Here is a 24,248-nt window from a genome sequence, read left to right as displayed (position 1 = left end):
GGTGTTAATGCAACTAATGAATTGCTGAACACTGCATCAAAAACTAATGATGTGCTTATATGTTGGCTAATTGAATATAATAAAAAAAAAGAAAAGTAAAAACCATAATAAAAAGACTAATAAACATGACTACATTAAAATTTAAAAAATGAATTTAGCTTTTAACACATTTTTCTCTGGGTGAATATGAAACATGGAAGCTAATAATACCAGGTATCATTTTCATTTTTGCTCATTTTGGAATATTCTGACTTGTTTTGCTGTTCAGTGCTGCAGAGACTTTAAATGAAAAGTGGTGTTTAAAACTTGACATAGGCTTCACTATTAGAATTTTAACTAACTTTTTCTTCTTTTTTTTATAACACCTTAGGTTTAGCCCAAAGGCATCCCTTCCACCACCTTTTCAGATGCATCTCTCAAGAATGTGTGCGAAGGAAGTGAGTGGTATGTGTGCTAACCATTATCTTCATGATACCTTTTAGTTTCTGGAACCTCAGAGCCCCTGAGAAAAATGTCTGGTGGTGGTATTTCACATTTGCTCTCACCTTATCCTACTTGGAATATATCCCTCCTTTTCTCATTTCTTTATGTTCTGACATGAAGTGATCTAAAGAACAAACAATACCTCCAGGGATATCCTCTTTCTGACGTAAGGCCTTCCTCACTTCAGACCACTCCTGTTTCACTTCCGTCTGTCACCTGCAGAGGTACCTGTGTCCCTTGCCACCCTCTCACTCATTAGGGGGTGACATTTAAAGTACACAAATATGGGACTTCAACTCCTAAAATGGTTTCAGATACTCCACCATTGAGAAGCCTGGGACCGTAAACTGTGTACAATGACCACTAAGCATCTAAGTACAAATATAAATGATTCCTTGGGTTATAAGATCCAAAAGAACTGTTACGAAAACAGTTAAGTCAAAGATTCTGAAGATTAAAAATGCACACACTCATCTTGTCTTTTCCAACCAAAGTGTAAATTCCTGCTAAAAGATCCACCTGAGGGACACAGCACTTCACAGTCAGTACTTATGTTGCCTGAAATTTAAGTGTGATTTGAAATGATTTGCTGCTTTAAGTGTGATTCTTACTGAGTCAAAATAATTTTTCCCTTAAGAACACATTTCCGGTATTTCTTATGGAAACTAATTGAATATGCTTTTTGTTTATATCAATTACTGTTACACATGCATTTTCTGAAACATGGCAACTCAGTGAAGTTGTATACCCTTTAAAGACTGTAAATTTTTTTCAATTAGAATAAGCTTTTTTCTATAGAACCATGAGGACTTGTTTCAGAATGATTGCAGTTCACCTGGCAGCTGATGTGTACACCCTTATACACAGTCTCTCCTACCTGTAAAAGAGATTGCTTCCTTGATTTGTTTAACAAAAGGCACACAAGCTTAGGGGACTCCCAGTGGCCCTCCAGAATAGGTGCATTTGCAGAGACTCCCAACTGTGCATCAGTTCTGACATTCTCCCTTTAAAGGAGGTCTCGTTCTCAGAAGCTCATCTTTTCCTTATTCCTGGTCCTTTTGTATCATTATTTGGGGCAAACCTAAATAAATTAGTGATACCTTTAGATGGACTCATTTATTTGCTGAGCCAAACTAAGTCTTGAGCCTTGTGGTAGATAAGGCAAAGTCAGCATCTAGCCAGCCTCAAGGAACAGCTTCCCCTTTGGCTTTCTGGCATCCTCAGAGGCCAGTGTTCCCAAACCAGTCTGTGTATCTCTCTACCTGCCAGTTTGAAATAGAAAAAAATTTGCTGAATCCCAGTAGGAATGCTGTCTGATTAAAGTACAAATATATTTTGCTTGTAGATGGTAATCTTTAATACACTCTAATCTGTGTCCCAGTGAAGACGTTTGGAATGAATTTCATTGTTCTTAAAATTCCGGAACTGTCAGCTATAGACAACTCAAATTTCTTTATTGTCTTAGGATGTTGGCTCAGGCATTCTAAGTTTTAAATAAAAAATAAGTGTGAGTAAAGAGAGCCAAAATTTTATATAAAAATCACTTATAAAAGATAAATGATTTGGATTGATGAAATAAAAACAAATTAGTATCTGTGAACACTAGAGCTTTTATTTAGTTTATAAGCCGAGGCTAGGATGATTATTGTAGGTGGATCAATTTTTGAACTTCTGTATATTGCTTAATTATTTTTCTCATTAATAAAGCAGAAAACCTAGACAATTTTTTATTTTCTACAAAATGTTCTTTGACTTAATGATTAAGGCATTATCCTAATGCTTTGTGGAATATAACTTTAAATTGAGCATTGCGTATAATCCAGTATTGTCTTAAATTTAACCTTTCTTAGTTGCACTTCAGAAATGATTGGTTAAATAATAAAGTTTATTATTCTTTACAAAGCAAGATCATTCTGATGTTTAAATTAAATTAGGAATCACACTGGTAACATAAAGGAAGCAGTTTCCATCTGTGGGTGACTGTTGAGCCTGCTGGTTGTTTCACGGTTAAAATTTAGAATGAAGTTGTTATAGTCCTGCTTGGCCTAAATCCCGCTTGCTTCTAAGTCCCTTGACCCCCACAAACCTGAAGTGTAACAGAGCCTAATGACACAGATACTAGGTAATGGGGATAATCTAAAATGTTAAGCCTTCTGGTTAATTCTGTCATTTTTTTAATTTAAAGATAATTTAAATCAGACTGTTGAAAAACCAAATGTCACGCCTCCTGCCTCTTACACTTATAAAATGGATGAGGTTCAGAACCGCATAAAGGAAATACTAAACAAGCATAACAATGGCATTTGGATATCTAAGCTTCCACATTTTTACAAAGAGTTATATAAAGAAGAACTTAATCAAGGAATTTTACAACAGTTTGAACACTGGCCTCATATTTGCACGGTATGTTTCTCCTGTTCCTTCCTTCTGATGCCTTCTTCCTGCCCCACTTTCAGATTTTGAGTTATTAGTCATATCACCTTTACCCTGGGAGCACGAAGCACTTGATTTATTAATATTGCTTCATTAGTATTATCTCTAAGATTAGCATATATCAGTTCTTATTTATAGAAGTATGTCAAGATTGAGGGCTATGTGTGTTGTGATTGCTGTTTTTATATATTTTGTCTTAAATTATTTTTAAGTGCATTTAATATGAATACTATTTTGTATTGACCTGCTTCCTGTAGATATTACTAACTTTGCCATTTTCAGTAAGTTAAACTTACTGGTAATAAAACTTTATTAGCCTCAAATTTTACATGCTTATTATTTTGGCTATTTATAGAATACCTTATTTTAATTATTAAATTAATACAGAGTTCTGATTTAAAATGTTTATAAAGTTCTTTGGAGGAAAAAAACTGACAAGTGAACTGACATCAATTTCTATACCTGTTTCTACTTGAGAGTCTATTATAATAAAATGATAGATCAGAATAGTTTATTAGAAATCTTAGTTCAGCCAGCAATAGAGACAATTAGATTCTTAAACTAAAGTTACTATGTTTCTTTCTTTTTTTTTTTTTTTTAATTTATTTATTTGACAGAGATCACAAGTAGGCAGAGAGAGAGGAAGGGAAGCAGGCTTCCTGCTGAGCAGAGAGCCCAATGTGGGGCTCGATCCCAGGATTCTGGGATCATAACCTGAGCCGAAGGTAGAAGCTTTAACCCACTGAGCCACCCAGGCATCCCAAAAGTTACTATGTTTCTTAATGTTGTCATTTACATAGAATATATTCAGTGATGTATAACTATTTTAAATGGCAAGCTACTTGGGACTTCTAAGCTTGCAGAATTAAGTATGTATATGTTTTTTGTTTGATAGAGGGCTTTCATTTATCTAACAATATATATTTTGGTCCCCCAACCTTGTTGGATAAAGCACAGGCCACTCTTTTTCTAAGCACCTGGCCTAAAGACAACATGTATTTGTAACCACTTTTTCCTCCAGGTTTCTGACACCCATTAGACTCCCAGTCACTCCAGGCAAGAGTCATTCCTTCATCATCCAGACCATTTATTTATATACCATTTACTGTGCACCTGCAGGTACCAATCACCGCTGTCAAGGACCCCTTAGGACCAAGTCACATGTCAGAATACACAGTGAAAAATGGGAAAACAAGGAGAAATGGCAAACTCTGGCAATAGGCTTTTGCCCTATAATTTATAGAGGCAAGAATATTTATGGACTATGTTACTCCTGATTTATGTGGAATATAGGGTTTGCTCTTATAATGGGAATTCCTGTTGTTTGCCACTCATTTCATTCCATTTTTACTCCTTTCTAGAAAGGGTGAGTTTTCTCCTTGGGTGCAGATTTAGCACCATTGATGTGCCCCCTCAGTGTTCCCTCATCTTGAGGGGACTTTGGATGTTTCGCTGGGCTGCTCAGTTTAGAGGTGCAAGGCCTGGAGCCCCTTCTCCGAATGCATAGGGCTCTTTTATTTTTTAAATCTACAGATAGTCATAAACGTACAGCATATCTTCAATGAACTTAGAGCCCCTTTTTGTCAGGATACATATAAAGGTTTGATAAAAAAAAAAAGTTGTTTTTGGAGTAAATTTTTAAAAATTAACTCCACAGATCTTAATGCATTATTGTTTCTGGCTACTTTATTTTATACTCCATGATAACTACTAGTGTCTGTGTAGCTTAATTTATGGCTTTTGGGGAGAAATTTTCATCTTTGCTAACTATCTGCAAAACTCTAAAATTTCTCTTGCTAGGATTATAGGCGAGAGAGTATCTCTTTGATGTTTAAAACTTTATCTACCATAAAGGGTTTCTTACTAAGTTTCAGTCGCCGAAACAATTGGCTTTTTATTTTTTGATTGCTCAAATTAATCTTTGTTGCATAATAATGTTCAGACAGTGAAGGTAGAACATGAAAAAGACACAGAAAATATACCTTTCTTATCTATATTCGGTGTCCCTCAACTTTGAGTAGGATTGTTTAGATGCAAACACTATAAATTATTAAGGATGAGAATTTGCTTAGTGTTAAAGCAGTGTGTCTAGGATGCCAAAACTGCCAGTCTTGTTGATATCTATTAATCTTTTCAAAACTGTTTTCTTATAACCTCTGAACATTTTTAACAGTCTACTGGTAAACGGTTTTAAACAATTACACCATGGTTATTTTTAGACAGTGTTTAACAGTTATACCATAGTTGTTTTCCCTGTCTTCTGACTTCTTGCTTTTCACCTTCCTGAAAAGCAGAAATGCTGATAGCATGCCCAGAGCTGATGCTATGATAGACGTGTCCTTTCTCAAATGCAACATAGAAAATTCTGGATAAAGAGGATTTGGTAGTGCGTATCTCTCTACACAGCTTGTTGTAAAACTAAAGAAGAAACCCAAGTGCAGCACTTTCCCCTTTTTCTTCTAAAAGATGCTTTCTCTCCCAATCATATAAAACATTCTATATAAAAAGCTGGAAAAATAAAGTTAGGAAAGCAAGATCACCCATTTATACCTGTGTACAATGGATGCACCATATGTACATGACAAACTCAGAGACAGCCACTAATATCAGAATAGTAGCATTTCCACTAATATCAGAATAGTAGTAGTGTTTCCACTAATATCAGAATGGGCAACATGAGCTTCTGGGGCCAAAGAGCACCTCTGAATTTTACTTTCATGGAGGTTCTAACCAGCTATGTGCCGTAAGCCACTTTACAAGGATGTTGGGTTACCTTTTGATGCAGGTGGAAGGATGCTTTGACTCTGTTGTTCTTAACCTTAATCTCTCCAACAACAAAATGTGAACTGAGTTTTGAAAGCTAAAGAGAATATAGTCATGCTCACAGTGATGAGCCTGTTGCATGGGATTCCTAGACAACTTGTGAGGAAAGTTGGAAATTGTGCAGAAGCTATCCTGGAAAGGCAAAGAGCCCAAGATCATGGGTCGCTAGACCAAGGATACTGGAGTCTGAGAATTCCCACTCAGTCCTAGGAGGAGGATGGTGACACCTTTTAGCTGTTCTAAAATGCTGGTCTTTTTAATAATGTTCTTAACTGCTGTGTTTAGCTAGGATTTATAAAATGCTTCTCTGAGCCAGACACTGCCCTGGGTGCTAAGGATGACAGAAAACAAGACAGACATGGTCCTTGCTTGCCCTTATGGCACTCACTGTCCAAGGGAGAAAATAAGCATTGAACAAATAATGATAAGCCTGTGACTACTGAAGGAGAAGTCCAGGGTGTTAGGGAAATGGCCCAACTTAGTATGACGAGTTAAGAAAAACTTCCCAGAGGAGACTGCTACACTGAAATCTTAGAGGTGAGCTGAAGAAAGCAGGCAAAGGAGACAGCTGGTGCCAGAGCCCTGAGATAGAGAGAAAAGCTTTTTCAGGAAACTGAAAGAAATTCAATAAGGAGAGAATGGCTCAAGAAGAAACTCAAGAGGCAAGCAGAGCCTAGAGGCCACCTAGAATCATCAGTTGGTGGGAACTTGGCGGGGACCCCCCACCGGGAGGTCACCCAGGATCCAGAGCCTGACAGACTTTGCTTTCTAATAAATTCTAAATCTCATGACAATGACTGTTAGACACCTGAGATTTTGTCGACATTCCCCACTCTCTGCATTATGGGTGGAGAGAGAAACCTCTCCATTCCCACATGAGCCAGCACATGTGTATTTATTTAAAGCCTTATTTGCTGCTGCACAGAGAGCTGGGGAGCTTGTCTTAGAGCTACACAGGACCACATGCGCGCAATTGAGAAAAATTCCCTCCCCACTTCAGAGGCCTAGAGAAGGAGCACAGGGCCACTTCAGGATGGCCGGGGCAACGTTCTGAGTTGCGCAGGAGGCACGCCAGGCCTTAATTGTGAATATAACATTTTGTGATGAGAGCATGAATTCTAGAACATAAAATGCGAGTGATGAAAAAACTGTCCATTGTACTAATTATTCATGCTTTTACAAAAAGTCGTTTACTATTTTTTTTAAAGATTTTGTTTATTTATTTGACAGACAGAGATCACAAGTAGGCAGAGAGGCTGGCAGAGAGAGAGAGAGGAGGAAGCAGGCTCCCCGCTGAGCAGAGAGCCCGATGTGGGGCTCGATCCCAGGACCCTGGGATCATGACCTGAGCCGAAGGCAGAGGCTTTAACCCACTGAGCCACCCAGGCGCCCCAAAAGTCGTTTACTATTAATCTGCATTTTTGTTAAATGACATTTCCCTACCCCTTAGAAATCACTGTTCTTTACATTGTTGAGTAACTCTAATACCTCGGACTCTAAAAAATTCTCAAAGTTCTGAATTGCATCAATACAGTAATTTCTGTAATATCATAGGCGACAACAGTTCCACCACTTACAAAGGTACATCTTTATATTTTTGGATGTTCAGGAACTTTTCTTGAATTGTGGTAATTAATAGTTTAAGATAATAAAGCTACCTGTCAGGCCATGCAAAATGAAGCGATCTTTTTAAAATCCTGGATATTTCTGGGCTAAAACTGACGAACTTGGATTTTCTAAGGAATAGAACATAAATCAAACAGCATGGATGCATCCTTGGACTTAACAGCATGAATACAATCTAGATAAAAATGCCAGGAGAAGCAGCAGTGAAAAGATAAACTGAGGGCTTCAAAGTAGAGCCATAATATCTAATCAGAATCTAATTTCTTTTCTAATCTTTCACCAATTAAAAAAAACTCAGTGAACACATTGAAATAGTTTTTAAGTTTAATTTCCATGAGCATCTCAATAAAAGAAAGAATAGCACTGTGGCGAAATGAGAACAGAGATGTTGATGTGGACGATGTTGCTGCGCTGGGACGTGAAACGGAGCAACTGCCCACAGGGCGCCAGAGCAGGATAAGAGGAGTTTGGGCTTCGGAATTCCATGTTTGCCTTGCCATTTCTTAGCTGTCTTACTTTCAACATACAAATCATCCTTCCAGGGCCCCACTCTGCTCTAAAATGTGACTCTGTCCATTGCATAAGGTCGCTGGCATGAAATGGGACACGCTATAAAAAGCAGCTGCCAGTGCAGTATAGACACGCAGCAAGTATTTAGGGAAAGGGCCGCTCTTTCTTGAGGGGCAGCCCTCAATTAAAGCTTAAATTAAAGCAGGTTGGAACCCACTGGAAACCAGAGATATGCCCAGTGAGCTCTACAAAGGAACTGGGCTCAGTGAAGACAGAGGAAAAGCTAATGAAAGAACAAAAGATTAAACTGAAAAAGATAAGGTGCAATGGGTGACTAAAGTCAAAGGAATCAAAACTCCAAGATGAGGTGAGTTTCTGTTATCCAAGGGGCACCCCCTCCACTGCCAAAGATAATGAGAGCATGCCTAGAGTACGTACTGAGCCTAGAAGGCACAGGGAACCACAGCTGCCAGCCAAGATCATCCCCAAAAGCTCTGCACACATTTAACCAGGAGAAGATGCCATCGTCTTCCTGAAGGAAATGGAGCAAGAGCCTGACCTCCGACACACTGAAGGAAAATGACATGAGTTCTATCCTAATGTAAATAGTTGGCAGTCAGTGTCAGCCGAAAGTCCTTACTAGGAGAAAAGAGTGAGAGGTGAAAGAGGCTGTGAGCCTTAAATTGTATACAGTCCATAGAACCACTCATCCAAGATGGTGGAGAGAGTTTTTGCTGGACAGAAGGTTTGTAAACACTCAGGGGTTACCCTCTACAAGGCACTTTTTAACCTTTATCTTTGAGCAAATCTCTGTGGAAGATGCCACAAACACTTGTACTTTCTTTTATTCTTTTTCTTTTTATATTTCTTTTCAGTGTAACAGTATTCATTGTTTTTGCACCACACCCAGTGCTCCATGCAATCCGTGCCCTCTCTAGTACCCACCACCTGGTTCCCCCAACCCCCTAACCCCCGCTTTTTCAAAACCCTCAGATTGTTTTTCAGAGTCCATGGTCTCTCATGGTTCACCTCCCCTTCCAATTTCCCTCAACTCCCTTCTCCTCTCCATCTCCCCTTGTCCTCCATGCTATTTGTTATGCTCCACAAATAAATGAAACCATATGATAATTGACTTTCTCTGCTTGGCTGATTTCACTCAGCATAATCTCTTCCAGTCCTGTCCATGTTGCTACAAAAGTTGGGTATTCATCCTTTCTGATGGAGGCATAATACTCCATAGTGTATATGGACCATATCTTCCTTATCCATTCGTCCGTTGAAGGGCATCTTGGTTCTTTCCACAGTTTGGCGACCGTGGCCATTGCTGTTATAAACATTGGGGTACCAGTGGCCCTTCTTTTCACGACATCTATATTTTTGGGGTAAATACCCAGTAGTGCAATTGCAAGGTCATAGGGAAGCTCTATTTTTAATTTCTTGAGGAATCTCCACACTGTTCTCCAAAGTGGTTGCACCAACTTGCATTCCCACCAACAGTGTAAGAGGGTTCCCCTTTCTCCACAACCTCTCCAACACATGTTGTTTCCTGTCTTGCTAATTTTGGCCATTCTAACTGGTGTAAGGTGGTATCTCAATGTGGTTTTAATTTGAATTTCCCTGATGGCTAGTGATGATGAACATTTTTTCATGTATCTGATAGCCATTTGTATGTCTTTATTGGAGAAGTGTCTGTTCATATCCTCTGCCCATTTTTTATATGATTGTCTGTTTTGTGTGTGTTGAGTTTGAGGAGTTCTTTATAGATCCTGGATATCAACCTTTTGTCTGTGCTGTCATTTGCAAATATCTTCTCCCATTCCGTGGGTTGCCTCTTTGTTTTGCTGACTGTTTCCTTTGCTGTGCAGAAGCTTTTGATCTCGATGAAGTCCCAAAAAGTTCATCTTCACTTTTGTTTCCTTTGCCTTTGGAGACATATCTTGAAAGAAGTTGCACTTGTACTTTCTTAAACAGAAGCAACTAAAAATTGTAACTGTTTCTAAATATGTTGGGCTCAGCACCACTAGTACTGGTAAACCGCAGAGCCGGCGGCAGATGTAGGTGGTTTGGAACATTAGATGGGTGGGTTAGCTCATCTCTATTTTCCTGCATGCAGGATATGCCCCACCCACTGCCCTTATGGGCTACAGATCCCAACCTATCAGTCTGTTTTCACTGTGTCCCGGTGGTGTCACTGAGCACCATATTCTCATCTCTTTCTCAATTGTCTGACTTTTCTAGCATTCCTCAGCTTTAGCACAAAAGTACTGAGCTCTTAAGGAGGTCATCAACCAGTCATTCTTTCTTTCTGTGAACTGGCTGATCATAGAATACTAGCTTCTGGTCAGTAACTCTTTGATGTTTTCACTGTTGCAAGGTACTCAGGGGTCTTTATTTACTGCTGAAGTTGAGTTTTTAAATTGGTTCCTTTTTGAGTTCAAAACCTTGCTAATGCTTGGATTGCTGAGAAGCAGACCTCCAGGTAAATGTGATTTTATGGTTCTGTATTGGGTTTTTTTTGGATGGTGACCATAAAAATGAAATTTAGAACTTAAAGCTTTGGGGCATCTGGTTGGCTTAGTAGGTTAAGCACTTGCCTTGGGCTTAGGTCATGATCCCAGGGTCCTGGGATTGAGCCCCACATCATGCTCCCTGCTCAGTGGGAAGCCTGCTTCTCCCTCTCCATTGCTTATGCTCTCTTGCATTATCTCTCTTTCTCACTCTCACAAACAATAAATAAATGAAATCTTAAAAAAAAAAAAAAGAACTTAAAGCTTCAACACAAAGAACCACTACCCAGTGGAAACTACCCAGTGGATGAGACCAATACAACTGTTTCAGAAAACCTTTTAATTGGACAATAATGATTCTATTATAGAATCCCAGAGAAAATTCTGATTCCATGAGAGACAGTATGCTTACCTCAGTGCCTCATGCTGCAGAGTTAGCAGATGAGCCTTCCATAGACTCAAAGGATTTGGGCTTCAGGAATTTAAGTTTACAGGTAAAATTAGAAAGGAAGAAGTAAAGACTTCTGGAATTAAGAAGAAGAAAGTTTCTAGGTGTGTAGGATAAAGACATTTGTATGAACAAATGGGGCTCCTGAAGAAACCGATGTTTGAAATCCTTGAGCCTCTCATATACCAAAACTAATGTGTCTACTATAAACAAAAAGTCTCAGAGAGGTGTGAGAGAAATATTTCACTGCAGTTCCAAGTGAGGCAGAAATGAAACTAAATATAACGAACTTATGGGGATAAAAAGTTGAAGGCATATTAGATACCAGAATCTTCTTTTTTTTTTTTAAAAAAAAAAAAGATTTTATTTATTTATTTGACAGAGAGAGATCACAAGTAGACAAAGAGGCAGGCAGAGAGAGAGGAAGGGAAGCAGGCCCCCTGCTGAACAGAGAGCCCCATGCGGGACTCAATCCCAGGACCCTGAGATCATGACCTGAGCCGAAGGCAGTGGCTTAACCCACTGAGCCACCCAGGCACCCAATACCAGAATCTTCTGATGAGTGCCAAAGGAGGTGGTTTAAACTCCATGGAGTAGGGAGTTAATCTTCTCTGTTACTTACCTATCTCTCCTGTTAGGGGTGAGGGTGAGGTGGAGTGAGTAAAGATGTGGAGTTACAGGTTATGCCACAACCCAGGTAGTTTTTTGAGTGGATATTCGAAGCCAAAAGCGGAGGGGCGGGGGATGTAGAGCCAACAAAACAAAGAAAATATGGAGGAAAAGGGTTTTGACCTTGAATCTTGTCCTACAGAACAGAAGGCCAATGACTCCCTCCTCAGGTATATATGTATGTGGATCAGGAAGACTGAAGAAGGTGTAAAGAAAGTATCTCCTAAGAGATAACTGAAACAATGAGCTGCTGATTATCATACCAAGTATATAATAAAAGACACATTTCAAGTGGCTGTTGACTTAGCTTGGTCAGCCGTGAAGACTAGAGGAAAGCTTTCTATTTGGGGGATGCAACAGGAGATCACATGACAATCTGGTTGGATGTACCAGAGCATAATGAATAATGGACACCACACTGTTACCCATAGTATAGCAGTTCCCTATCTTTGGGGAGATTGTTGTAAGCTGGGGATACAGTAGTAGGTATCTTTTGTAAGCCTATTTACCAGATAATTAAAGAGAGATAAAGACATATTTTGTGGAGGATAGGTAGCAATCACTATAGAATGCCTGAAAAAAACACATTTTCATGGAAATCTTAAAGTTTCAGTTGAAAAAAATTACATCTGTTTTATGTTTTTAAACTTGGGAGTGCTAACTTCCGTCTAATCAAGTCGAGAATCTTTTTTAAAATAAAAGGCCAGGTAATAAATGTTTTCAGTTTTGAGGGCCAACAGCTGTCATTGTTCCCCACCATCTGGCACAGCTGCTTGACTCCACTCTTGAAGTGCAAAAGCAGCCAAACACAACACCTGCACAAATGGGCACGGCTGTGTCCCAACAAACCTTTATGAACACTGTATTTCATACCATCTTCACATCACAAAATAATTCTTTTGTTTTTCTTCAACCATTTAAAAAGATAAAAATCATGTTCGCTCACAGGCAAGGCCAGAGCAGGTGACGAGCTGCATTGGGCTGCAGCTTGTAGTTTGCAGACCCCTGGTCCAATAACATACAGGCTTAAAACTTGGGGAAAATGGTGCCATACATCAGTTTCTCTTTCTTCTCTTATACAAGATGCCATCGAGCCATGCCTCTCAGAAATGTTAAACAGATCAAATTAGAGATTGGATGATGTACAAATGCTAGGCATTTTCATCTCTTGTTCTTTGGAGGGGCAGTTTTCAGGTAACTTTCTACTTTGGTGGTTGTAAAAACTGCACCTTCCCTCTGGAGGGTCTTTTTCTCAGGGTTTTCTCAGGATATTACAGGAAGAAAAAAAATGGTGCTTCCATTTTGTCTAAATATTTCCTAGCTCTCCCCCAACAGTTTATTCCTGACATTCTGATACCTTTCATAGCTTCATCCTACCTTATATTTAGTCTGTTTTTGTAAGCTATTGCTTTGGATCTGACAGAGAACTCAATGAGATGTGTGGTTTATAGGGTTGAAACTCTCAGGATTTCGTAGGGTTGTTGGAGATCAGATGCCTCATAAGTGAAATTAATGCTATTCTATTTCCCTGTTTATTTCTGAAATGTGGCCCATGATGTTATTTGTAGATGAAGGAAATGCATCAAGTCTTTGTAGTTGAAAAGAGTAAAGTGTACACTTTCTGTTCTCTTGATTAATTTGAAAACAGTGTTGTTCTTACTTAAAATGCATTAATATGTTTTCAGGTTGTTAATAGCTGTTGAGATATCTGTCATTTGCTTTACTTAAAAATTTCAGGTGGAAAAACCTTGCAGTGGTGGTCAAGATTTACTTCTTTATCCAGCTAAGAGAAAGCAGCTTTTGAGAAGTGAACTGGATGGTGAAAAAGTGCCTCCATCCCCACTACCTGCCCCAAAACAAATACCACCATTAAAAGAGTGTCCAACAGTTATGCCAGGAGACTTGAAAGAGAAAGTTGCAGAGCTTCTGGCGAAATACTCAAGTGGTCTTTGGGCCAGTGCACTCCCCAAAGCCTTTGAGGACATGTACAAAGTGAAATTTCCTGAGGATGCCTTAAAAAATCTTGCCTCATTTTCTGATGTATGCACCATAGACTACATTTCTGGAAATCCCCAGAAGGCCATTCTCTATGCTAAACTTCCATTGCCCACTGACAAAATCCTGAAGGATGCAGGGCAAGCACATGGAGATTATGATATCAAGTCTATGATTGAACAAGAGTATTTGCAGATAGAAGAAAACATTGCCAAATGTGCGGATACCTTTGTGGAGAATATAGCAGTTCCTCCGTTAATCATTCCAACTGAGGCGTCCCCATCAGTACTGGTGGTTGAACTGAGCAACACAAACGAAGTGGTTATCAGGTGAGTTTTATTTTCTAATTCTTTAGGACCCTGGTATACTACTGTCGCTTGGCTATTCTTCCCACGGATGCTGGAAATTGAGGAAGAATAGTATATTCTTAGTTGCATAGAGTTATAATGAAGTATAATAATAATTCTTGTTTTCATATTTTGCACATTTCTCTCAACTGCTGGAACTTCCTGTGTTTGTATCTCTTAGACTAATTTTTATTTCTTCCACATTATAACTGTATATGTACATTTGTCTCTTCCAGTAGGTGGTGAGAATCTTGAAATCAAAGCACTTTAAAAAATGAGTCTCTGCATATATTCTTAATATTTGTTAGATTTTTAAAAATATACATCTGTTCTTGTGAGAGAAGATAACTAACAGTTTTAAAAATTGGAGTGATAGTGTGTTCTGAATGTGAAACAAAATCTATGTTGAAAGCGTACTGATAACTATGTATGTCAAAAGCAATACCTGATCCATAGAAAAAGTAAGTCACTCAGTGGATAGGTAATACTATTAAATCTGGGACTATGTAGCATTTCACAAAATTCAGAATACCTAAGCACTGCCTACCTAGTATAATACATCCGATTAGCCCTTGGAGCCAAAGCTACTCTGCTTACTTACTCGGACCTTTTGATAACAGTCATTGTCAAAGTAGCTGGTGATCATTGGAATTAAGAAAAAATGGTCCAGATCCAGGCACTTGATGTGGACTTTTGGAGACAATATAGACTACGTAGAAGATATTGAAAGACTATAATTTGGAGTTTTTGACTCAGGATCAAGAATGGGAAGTGTATAGCAGATCTTTAGAGGCACCTGCCCAGAGTGTGCTTGTGGACAGAAAAGGAAAAGGCTGAATCAGAATAGTATACAGGCTTCTTCAACCAAAGTATCCATATGGTTTGGGCTGGTACTTCTCCAGAGACTCATAGCTAAACTGGGAATGCCTAAAGAAAGACACAAAAATTTGTCAAATTCCTGAAGTGAAAGAATAGATAAAAATTATAAAGTTCTTCCATTTGAACATAACAGAAGCTTTGGAGAAGCCTTGTTTGCTACAGAGGTAGGAAATGAGTAAAGCTTTTATTCTAAGATGTGGTATGACTGAAGATGTAAATGGGTTGTTGAGGGTTAGGGATCCCACTGTGGCTCACTAATAAATTGACATAGAGGAAAGATGCTGAGGAGCACATGCTACCTTCTACCATTTAGCATTAGAAGGAAATCTGAATCAGCCTCCTTGGCAAGATCTGTTGGTGTCTGTTACTATTAGCTGCTGGTTCTGTTGTCAGACCGTGTACCCACCACTGGGCTAGACAGATCATGGGATTTCTGGTGTTCCTACCAACGGCTGGCAGGAATCTGGATCAGGTCCAGGACTTTAGTGAAAGAGTTTAATCTCCTTCAGGATAATTAGATCCAGGTCCTCAGATTGTTTAGATCTCCTTCTCCAGTATAAATCTGAGACCTGGAGTCAGTATTCTGCCTGTTCAGCACAGTGGCTGGCAGCCAGCAAGCACAAGGTGTGCTGTTAGGTTGACTCTAGGTCATTGGCATCCCCCACCCCAGTCCCAAAGACTTAGTAGATTCCAGCTGGGTTGAGCCCTATTCTGTATTTTCATCTTCACCCAGGCAGGCAGTAGGTTCTAGAAACTGGGCCTGTGACTCATAAAGGGTGTAAGAAGGTGTCGTAGCAAATCCTCAGATCAAGTACGGAAATCCCTTGTCTCTGATTTCAAAAATTACTTTGTAAAGTTTTTGTACTTAACAGCATAACTGAATTGGCCTACCTGTCATTCTTTCCCACTTGCTTAGGTAATTAGGGGACAAGGTAGGACCTCATTCTTGCCACTAACCACCATTTTTGCCACAACTGTACTATCAGCCCCACACAAGCCTTGTGGCCAGTCTGTTCTACTGCTTGCCAAGAGCACAGTTCACGCTGCTTCACTCTGCTCCCGTCCTCCCTTACAGGTGCCCGTGCTGAGCAGACTGCCAAGTCACAGGCTGCTGCACAGGCCTCGGCCCACTGGGCCCCCAGGGCTGTAGCAGCACTAAAAGGAGGCCCAGGGGAATCAGGGTCCCAGGAGACAGGCTCTGAGGCAGAGCTGCGAACCCCCCGGGGTTGCCCAGAGCCAAGCCTGCACCTGCACTCCTGCAGCACCTTCACATTAGCAGAGCTCGGTCACCTGAACCCATAAAGTGTGACAAAGCTTCTTCGGCCTCTAGAATAAGTGATGTCCATGTAATATTTGGTTTTAAAGTAGCCATTGCCTCAAAAGAGGCATTCTTTCTATTTTGTGTAGGATTATTTAAAGCTTTTTCTCCTCAAGTAACAAATAGCTTGAATAGGATGTCTTCTGTCCTGCTGATAGTTACCAAAAATACATGAGAACGTTCCCAGAGGAATAGTTTCTTAAAGGTCTGTGGGACCATTTGGGGCACTGGTAAAACCTAGAAGAGTGCAGAGGGTGGTGTGTTCGTGGCATGTCCCCATCTCCATGGTCAGCAAAGCTCCCAGCCAAAAAGGCAGCCTCCTGTGGCCGAGACAGCTCCTGCTGCAGGCATCGGGCTTGGTTTGCTGGAGTCTACATCCTGGAAGGAGGCCTTTGGTGGACTTATCCCTGAGATGATGGTCAAGAAAACAGCAGCCTATTTGTGAGAGAAAGGGAAATAGTGTGTTTTGATAACATAAACTTGGACAAGGTGACTGCGGTTTCAACAGCAGAAAATTATAGAAGGGGATAGGTCATATCCTAAAAAAGACTTCTCAGAAAGGTTATAATTTAAGAGAGATACAGCTAGAAGATATCATCTCTTTAAGGATATCAAAACTTAACATTTTGTGATAATTTGCTCAAATTTTTTCAATAACCTGGGGGGAGGGGTTGTCACATATTCGAGTTTAGTGTGTTTAAGGCTTTGTTTTTCTCTATTAAAATTTAATTTGTTTTCAGACCTCAAGCTTTGTTCAAACCCAGCCTCAGGGCAAAGCTGTCAACTAGATTCTCTTCTCAGTAATCTACAAAGACTTCCAGCAGCCTTAGTCAGAATCTTAAATCTACTCTTGCTAATCTGGCCTGCACTGGCATCTCCATTTTCTACTATATATCCTTTCTTCCCTTCCCTTGAATCTTTTCTCAGCCTCGTCCTCCCTGTAGTTTCCCTGACTGCTTACTGTGACATCCTCTAGTTATCTGGACTGCTGCCACGTGTTTACCCTGCTGTGTTCGACCCGGTCTTGTTTTGCATGAACTCCGCAATATTACAGTTTCTTTTATCAAGATGGAAATGTTTACTAAATATATGTTCTCTTACCTGTTGGTATAAGCCAGGTCTGAGACTGGAACCAGAGATGGCTGTGGAAAACACAGAGAAACATTAATGAATTCCTATGGTTTCCCTCCTCCTGGGTTGCTTCATTGTGTGTTCTTTCCTTTAACTAATTCAGGTATGTGGGCAAAGACTATTCTGCTGCTCAGGAATTAATGGAAGATGAGATGAAAGAGTATTACAGTAAGAACCCCAAGGTCACTCCAGTCCAGACCGTGCATGTAGGGCAGCTACTGGCAGTAAATGCTGAGGAGGATGCTTGGTTACGGGCACAGATCATCTCAATGGATGAGAACAAAATAAAGGCAAGCACTGTTTACTTTGTCATAGTGTTATGAAGACAAACACATTATTTTTCAAATGTAAGTGTTCCTTCTAATATTGTGTCCTTCGTAACTGCATGTAGTTTTTTTCCAGTTGACAAGATAATATCTGTAAAACATTATCTCTGTCAGCTTTTAAGTCAGTGGTAGTCATATTATCTCAGAGTTTTAGTTAAAAAAATAGTCTTTTCCATGGTACTGTTCAAAATCTGTGATATAGTCAGGAAAAGCCCTTTATTTTCATTCTCAGGAGATATACAATAATACCAAGCTCTGTGGGCTGCCTATCCAGGTCAGCACTCTGGAGTCAGGGAAACATACAGATCAAAGCACATGACATTCTTCCTCTCCCCTCTTCTGCAGTCAGGGGAGGAGAACCATGAACAGGGCTCGGGTCATGCCCCAGGAGCTGTCCGTGTGTAGCCCTCTTGGTCCTCTTGGAGAGGTCAGAGGGCTCTTTCGCCAGTCTCTTCTTTCAGCAGGCCCCAAGACTTCCAGACTTGGCCATGTTCCTGGTGGTCAGCCTCTGCCGCATGACCTCTTTTCTTACCCTCAGTGCAGATGAACAGGAGAACTTGCTCGCTCTCAAGGCACAGTTTTGTCTAGGTTTTGTAAACAGGGAAATACACTTCTATTTCTGCAGTCTCTGTTCCGTAATTTGAAACATATTTATTGTGGTGAAGTCAGTCTCTGGAAAATAACCCGTTTTGTGTCCCAGAGTGCAAATACTACTTGCTGAACCTGGGCTTAGGTCCATCAGATACTCTCCCCCGAAACCCCTGACCCCAAGAACAGTGTTAGGAGGTTCAGAAACAGACACTTGCTGTTTCTTGCCCAAATGGTTCCATAGCAGAGACCCTGACCCTTCCAGAGGCAAGCTTACCCAAACTACCTAGCCACCCTTGGTCACTCACGGAGAGATTTAGGAAATTCCTTAACTAAATCTACAAAGCTCCAACTGTTAAGCAATTGACGTGACTTTAAGAATCTGAAATTGGAATAGTTTGCCAGTTTCTTATAAAGTTAAACTTACCATATGATTCTAAGTATTTACACAAGAGAAATAAAAACATAGGTCCACAAAAAGGCTTGTACACATGTTTATAGCAGCTTTATTATTAATAGTCCCAAACTGGAAACAACCCAGATGTTTCACCAGTCAGTGAATGTACAAGGAAATTGTAGTTTATTCATATAACAGAATACTATTTGACAATAAAAAGGAATGAATTCCTGAAAGCAGTCACATGGATAAAACTCACAGACTGTTCAAGTGAGAGAAGCCAGATACAAAAGAGTTATCCTGTATGATTCCAGGTAAATGATGTCTAAGAATAGGTAAAATCGTCTGTAGTGATGGGAGTCAGATCAGTGGTTGCCTGGGACAGGAGGTGGAGGGCGTTTAATTGGAAAGGGGTAAAGGAGAACTTTTTGGAGTGGTGGATATGGTCTGTATCCTGATTATGGTGGTCATTATATGGGTACATACATTTGTCAAAATCCATCAAACTATATGCTTTAAATGGACATTTTTCATTCAGTATAAATTATATGTAGATAAAGTTTGAAAAAAAAATCTGTTAGAAGCTAAAGACCAGACTCTGAAAAACAATCTGAGGGGTTTGAAGTGGCGGGGGGGTGGGAGGTTGGGGTACCAGGTGGTGGGTATTATAGAGGGCATGGATTGCATGGAGCACTGGGTGTGGTGAAAAAGTAATGAATAATGCTTTTCTGAAAATAAATAAATTGAAAAAAAAAAAAAAAAGAAGAAGAATCTAAGGACCAAGCATAGAACTGGACTAGTGGGGACCACAGTGTGATTAGCAGCTTGGGCCCTAGTCTTGTTTCTGCCTGTGCATGTCCTGTGCCCTTGCTCAAGTCCTTCCATTCCCTTCTCTACATCTCAAATGCCCTTCCCGGGGTGAAAACTCTCTGAACAAGAGACCCCATCTTCACCGGAGCCTCCTCTGGAAAAGAAGACCTTTCACACATCTTAAGAATGGCTAAAGAAGTAAAAACCAGGAGGGCAGGGTCATGAAAGCCAGAAGAAGCAAGTGTCTGGTGGGGAGGGAGCGCTCGCCATAGCGTGGCTGCTGAGAGTGTAGGAGTGGAGGGGATCTCCTGTGTTGTACAGTCCGAAGCCCTCACACAGCAGGGGTTGGAGTGATTCTGGTCCGAGCTTGTTCCCCACAGCCCGTGAAGCAGACAGACATGCAGTTCCCCCTTTATCTGGAGAGACCCCAGCTACTTAGCCAGTCTTACTCCTCTTGAGCTGTGCCATGGCCGACAGCGAGTACAGTTCCCTCCTTGCTTTCCACTTGTCAGATCGCTGGTGAGTATGGGAAACAGGAGGATGAAGTCATGCCCTGACGCGGTGTGGTCTGGTGCTGACCCAGACCGGCTGCTCCTCTCGCACAGGGCACAGTGAGATCTGCGGCCACTGGGTGGTGCCAGAGAACCAGGAATCGCCTGGGGCTGGATGCCAGGACTATGAGCCTGCTTGTGCGGATCCCAGGGCATTAGGGAAAGAAATCCTGCTCAGTCCTCACAGAGCAAAGGACCCAGAGCAGGTTGTGGTGTGAGTCAAACTCTCAGTCCCCCAGCAGGTGTTTTGTAAACTGCAGCTGACATGCAAGTATTTGCCATGTGGTGTTTGATTCAGAAAGGAGGGACGACGAGAGAACACACTCCAAGCACTACAGAAACCCTCTGAAGATTTTGGAGCCCTTATTCTTTAGCCTCGTGACACTAGGAGTACACTCTGAGTTTCCAGGGACTGATGATTTCGAGGATTGTGCCCTGTTGTTAGACTGTGTTATCTCCATTCTAGGTCTGAGAAGAGCAAAGCCCAAGTTGTAGGTGGTGATAGCTATGAAAGGAGAAGAGCGCTCCTGACTTCTGAGGCCCAAGTCATTGGGACTGGAGAAACGGGCCCCACATTTAAATGGCTGGCCGCCTTCTGTAGGAGCCCCACCAGAGATCTCAGCCCATGCGAGCTCTGAGTCAGGATAGGGACTCTGGGAGGTGATTGTCTCCGGCAGGGGACATGGAGGCCCCACCCACCCAATCATCTGGTGGTCTGGAAGGTGTTCGCAGTACCCACATCTCTTCTTTTTTGCTTTTGATTCTCTGCTGGGCAGAATTTCTGTTTGGGGTGTTTAGTATCATAATCTAGGTACTAAGAAGCTGGCCTGTGGACTTAATTTTTCTACAGGAAGTGAAAGCACCTCGCTCTGTGCTACTCATTATTTCTTAGCCATGCCTTTGCTCTGGTTTTTGTTGTTGCTTTGTTTTAATAATGTCCTGTTTGAATTAGGAAGCATACCAGGTTTTCAACAGTTTCCCTCAGATTCTTTTTTTTTTAAGATTTTATTTATTTATTTGACAGACAGAGATCACAAGTAGGCAGAGAGGCAGACAGAGAGAGAGGAGGAAGCAGGCTCCCTGCTGAGCAGAAAACCCGATGTGGGGCTCGATCCCAGGACCCTGGGATCATGACCTGAGCTGAAGACAGAGGCTTTAACCCACTGAGCCACCCAGGCACCCCTTCCCTCAGATTCATATTATCATCCTGTAGTTATCATTCTAAACCACAGCTCAGTGTTTATAGATTTTATTTTTCTCAAAAAAGAGGCTCTGTTTATATAGTGCTTTCTAATTTAAGGTGTTATGCTGAGCTGGACAAAGGCCTAACCAAGCTTTGTACCACTGAAATAAAATGAACCAGAAGTACCTATTTTTGCAGTGTAGAATTCCCTTTTGTCTAGCCATGACATCACTGTTGTCACTGACAGAGAGCAGCTCAGTCCTCCAAAGCATAGTTGCTGGGAATAGGCCATTGTCACAAGTGATTTGGGGATTTCAAATCTGATAAATCTCCCTCTCTAGGTGGTGCTCTCTCTAGAAACAAACTACTTAGTGGAAGTGTGCATCCTTAGTGGAAGTGTGTGAGTCAAGAAAGAACAAGGTGAGATGGACAGTCAGGGACGGTCTGCCCCTTGGCAGTCAGGGCTGGCAGAACCAGACGGTGGTGGTGTTGAGAAGCTGGTACCAAGGCTTCTGAGTTCACAGTCTTCCCTCATTCTTCTGACTGGCAAAGCAGAGCGGGGCCTGGAGTCAGGAGCCCTTACTTCCCTGGTTCCAGCCCTACCCTTTCTCTCCTGGGCTGAGTCAGGGGTACCCCCCACCCCTGGCATTTTCCAGGCAGTCTGGTGCCACTTAGCATGCTGATTATGAAATACATGCAACTAGTTAAATGTGTCATATTTTTTTTAAGAAGTGAGTTTAAAACATTTTATTTGAACCTAAGTGATATTTCTATTATCATCAGGTATGCTATGTTGACTATGGTTTCAGTGAAAATATTGAAAAGAGCAAAGCATACAAGTTGAACCCAAAGTTCTGTTCACTCTCATTCCAAGCTACCAAGTGTAAGCTAGCAGGTAAGAGGAACTTTTTTTAATGCTCACTCCATTTTGATACATTATTACCACTGTACTTTTGGGTGGCTAAATCCTAAAATGTACTAAATATTTCAAAGTCTTATAATGTGTTATTTCTTGAAAGATGCAAATTAATTCATGTTTAATATCCTCTTTATAAGATGTGATCATTGTAAATATGTTATAATATTTTATTTCTATATATTTTATTATAAAAATATGTATTGGCCATCTTAAAGGTTTTGTTGTTGTCCTGACTGCCCTAGCAACAATGCTAGAGGCCCTGAATCATGAGGTTTGGTCAGTTTGAATCCCATTGTTTGACGTGCTGTGGAGTGACTCCCTGCTTCTTTTTTTTTTTTAAAGATTTTATTTATTTATTTGACAGACAGAGATCACAAGTAGGCAGAGAGGCAGGCAGAGAGAGAGGAGGAAGCAGGCTCCCTGCTGAGCAGAGAGCCCGATGCGGGGCTCGATCCCAGGACCCTAGGATCATGACCTGAGCTGAAGGCAGAGGCTTAACCCACTGAGCCACCCAGGCGCCCCTGACTTCCTGCTTCTTTCCCACTGAGGTGGGCTCTGGTTGCTGCTCATCGGCAAGTAACACATCACCCGTGTCAAGCTCAAGTTCGTGCGTCTCTGCACATGTGCATGAGTGACATCGTAGGGATAGCCTCCAGCCACGGAGGACGTGGTTGCCACGTTCATACAAGGAAAGACATGGAAGTGTATAAGCATCATGCCAGGAGAGCCTGAGCTAGATTCAGGAAATGATCGCCATTCTTTCATGAATATTAGTCCTTGGAGATAAACCTCCTTCTCAGCAAGAATGTGTCTGTTGGAGGAGCTGGGTATGGCTCTGTCTGTGAGAAAAATCTCAAGTAATGTTAGAAGCCTCTTACAAACCCCTGGGAGGCAGTTTTGAAAAGAACATATCAAGAGTATAGGCCAAGATTTAGAATGCTGAAATGAGAGGTTTGGTAAAAGCTGTAACGTTCCATGTCTGGAGAACAGAACAAGAATGAGAGAGGTAGGCCAGAGGCAGTCTGTGAACTTGTGCTGTGGATTTCAAGGGGAAGTATATGGAAATGGGCCTTACAGCACTGCTTCGGAAATGATGAGCTAGTTTTAATTAGTATAATAGAATAACTGAACTATCATGTATATGCTACATAGAATTACAATTTTCAAATAATTTAAAGAGTTATCGGACTACAATAAAACTCACCTAATACCCATATTATATTAAATACAATTTAATCATTCTCTGATAAATTACAAAGTTCTTTGGTATACTCAGAATCATCATGGCGTGCTTAAGAAAAATCAAAGAAAAAAAGTGGTTTTGTAAATTTCCAATACATTCATGTTCATTTTATATGAAATAATCGTATATTTAATTAGAAAAAAATGAAAAAGGTCAAGGATAAATTTTTAGGAAAAACATTACAAATACTTGACTGATAGACATAACTGATTGATAGCTTCTTATGTGTACTAGTTTTCTTGTTTTAAATATGTGTTTGTATGTAAAGTGAAGACCATTCTCCTGAGATACAAATTCTGATAGGGTACCAACTTTTCGTTTTAAGATTGCCTGCCTTTGTATAATCATTTAAAAGGGCATTCACACTATAATATGTATTTTAAGACCTAAGGATGGGTAATGTGAAGAAGATTGTAAAACAAAGCTTTCCTGGAAAATTTTGTGAGAATTTTTTTAGTAGAATCACAATTATAATAAGTGGCCAAAACAAACCTGTTCAATCTTAGAATGATTCTGCTAATTAAGTAGAAATTAAAATATTCAATATTTTTCAGGGTTGGAAGTTTTAAGTGATGATCCTGATTTAGTAAAAGTGGTTGAATCTTTAACTTGTGGAAAGATCTTTGCAGTGGAAATACTTGAAAAAGCGGATATCCCGCTTGTTGTCCTGTACGACACCTCAGGAGAAGATGATGTAAATATTAACGCCACCTGCTTGAAGGCGATCTGTGACAAGTCTCTGGAGGCTCACCTTCAGGTAGCACGGTGACCACTACAGCCATCTGTTACACATACTATAGGGAGGAAAGTTATTGGAAAAGAATGATATAAATTTTAGGCTAGCAATAGATAGGGACACATTCCCTGTGAATGGAGAAAAAAAAGGTAGGGGGGAGTTGGGAGGGGGAAATAAGGCCAAAACATAAACAGTCATTATTAGAAATTGGGTTTTCAGTTTATATTCCAGTGTCTACACTAAAATTGTATTTTATATGAAATTATGTTGCAAAGATAAAAGGGGCAGATAATACAAAAGAAGGGAAAATTAGATCCATGAAGATG

At 40.5% G+C, this 24,248-nt stretch overlaps 1 protein-coding gene across 3 annotated transcripts in view; it reads left to right on the top strand.

The window, feature by feature from the left end:
- TDRD7 (tudor domain containing 7) overlaps positions 1–24,248 on the top strand; it is a 73,372-nt gene that overhangs the window by 26,968 nt on the left and 22,156 nt on the right. For all 3 annotated transcript variants that reach the window (XM_044265298.1, XM_044265296.1, XM_044265297.1), the window contains 6 exons: positions 371–444; positions 2,669–2,886; positions 13,237–13,823; positions 17,273–17,459; positions 21,808–21,919; positions 23,741–23,943. In XM_044265298.1, coding sequence (XP_044121233.1) covers positions 371–444; positions 2,669–2,886; positions 13,237–13,823; positions 17,273–17,459; positions 21,808–21,919; positions 23,741–23,943 — 1,381 coding nt within the window. The remainder of the gene's footprint in view (positions 1–370; positions 445–2,668; positions 2,887–13,236; positions 13,824–17,272; positions 17,460–21,807; positions 21,920–23,740; positions 23,944–24,248) is intronic.

This window comes from Neovison vison, chromosome 9 (genome assembly GCF_020171115.1).
Source record: "Neovison vison isolate M4711 chromosome 9, ASM_NN_V1, whole genome shotgun sequence".
Lineage (NCBI taxonomy): Eukaryota > Metazoa > Chordata > Mammalia > Carnivora > Mustelidae > Neogale > Neogale vison.
This window is presented reverse-complemented; position numbering and strand designations above follow the sequence as displayed.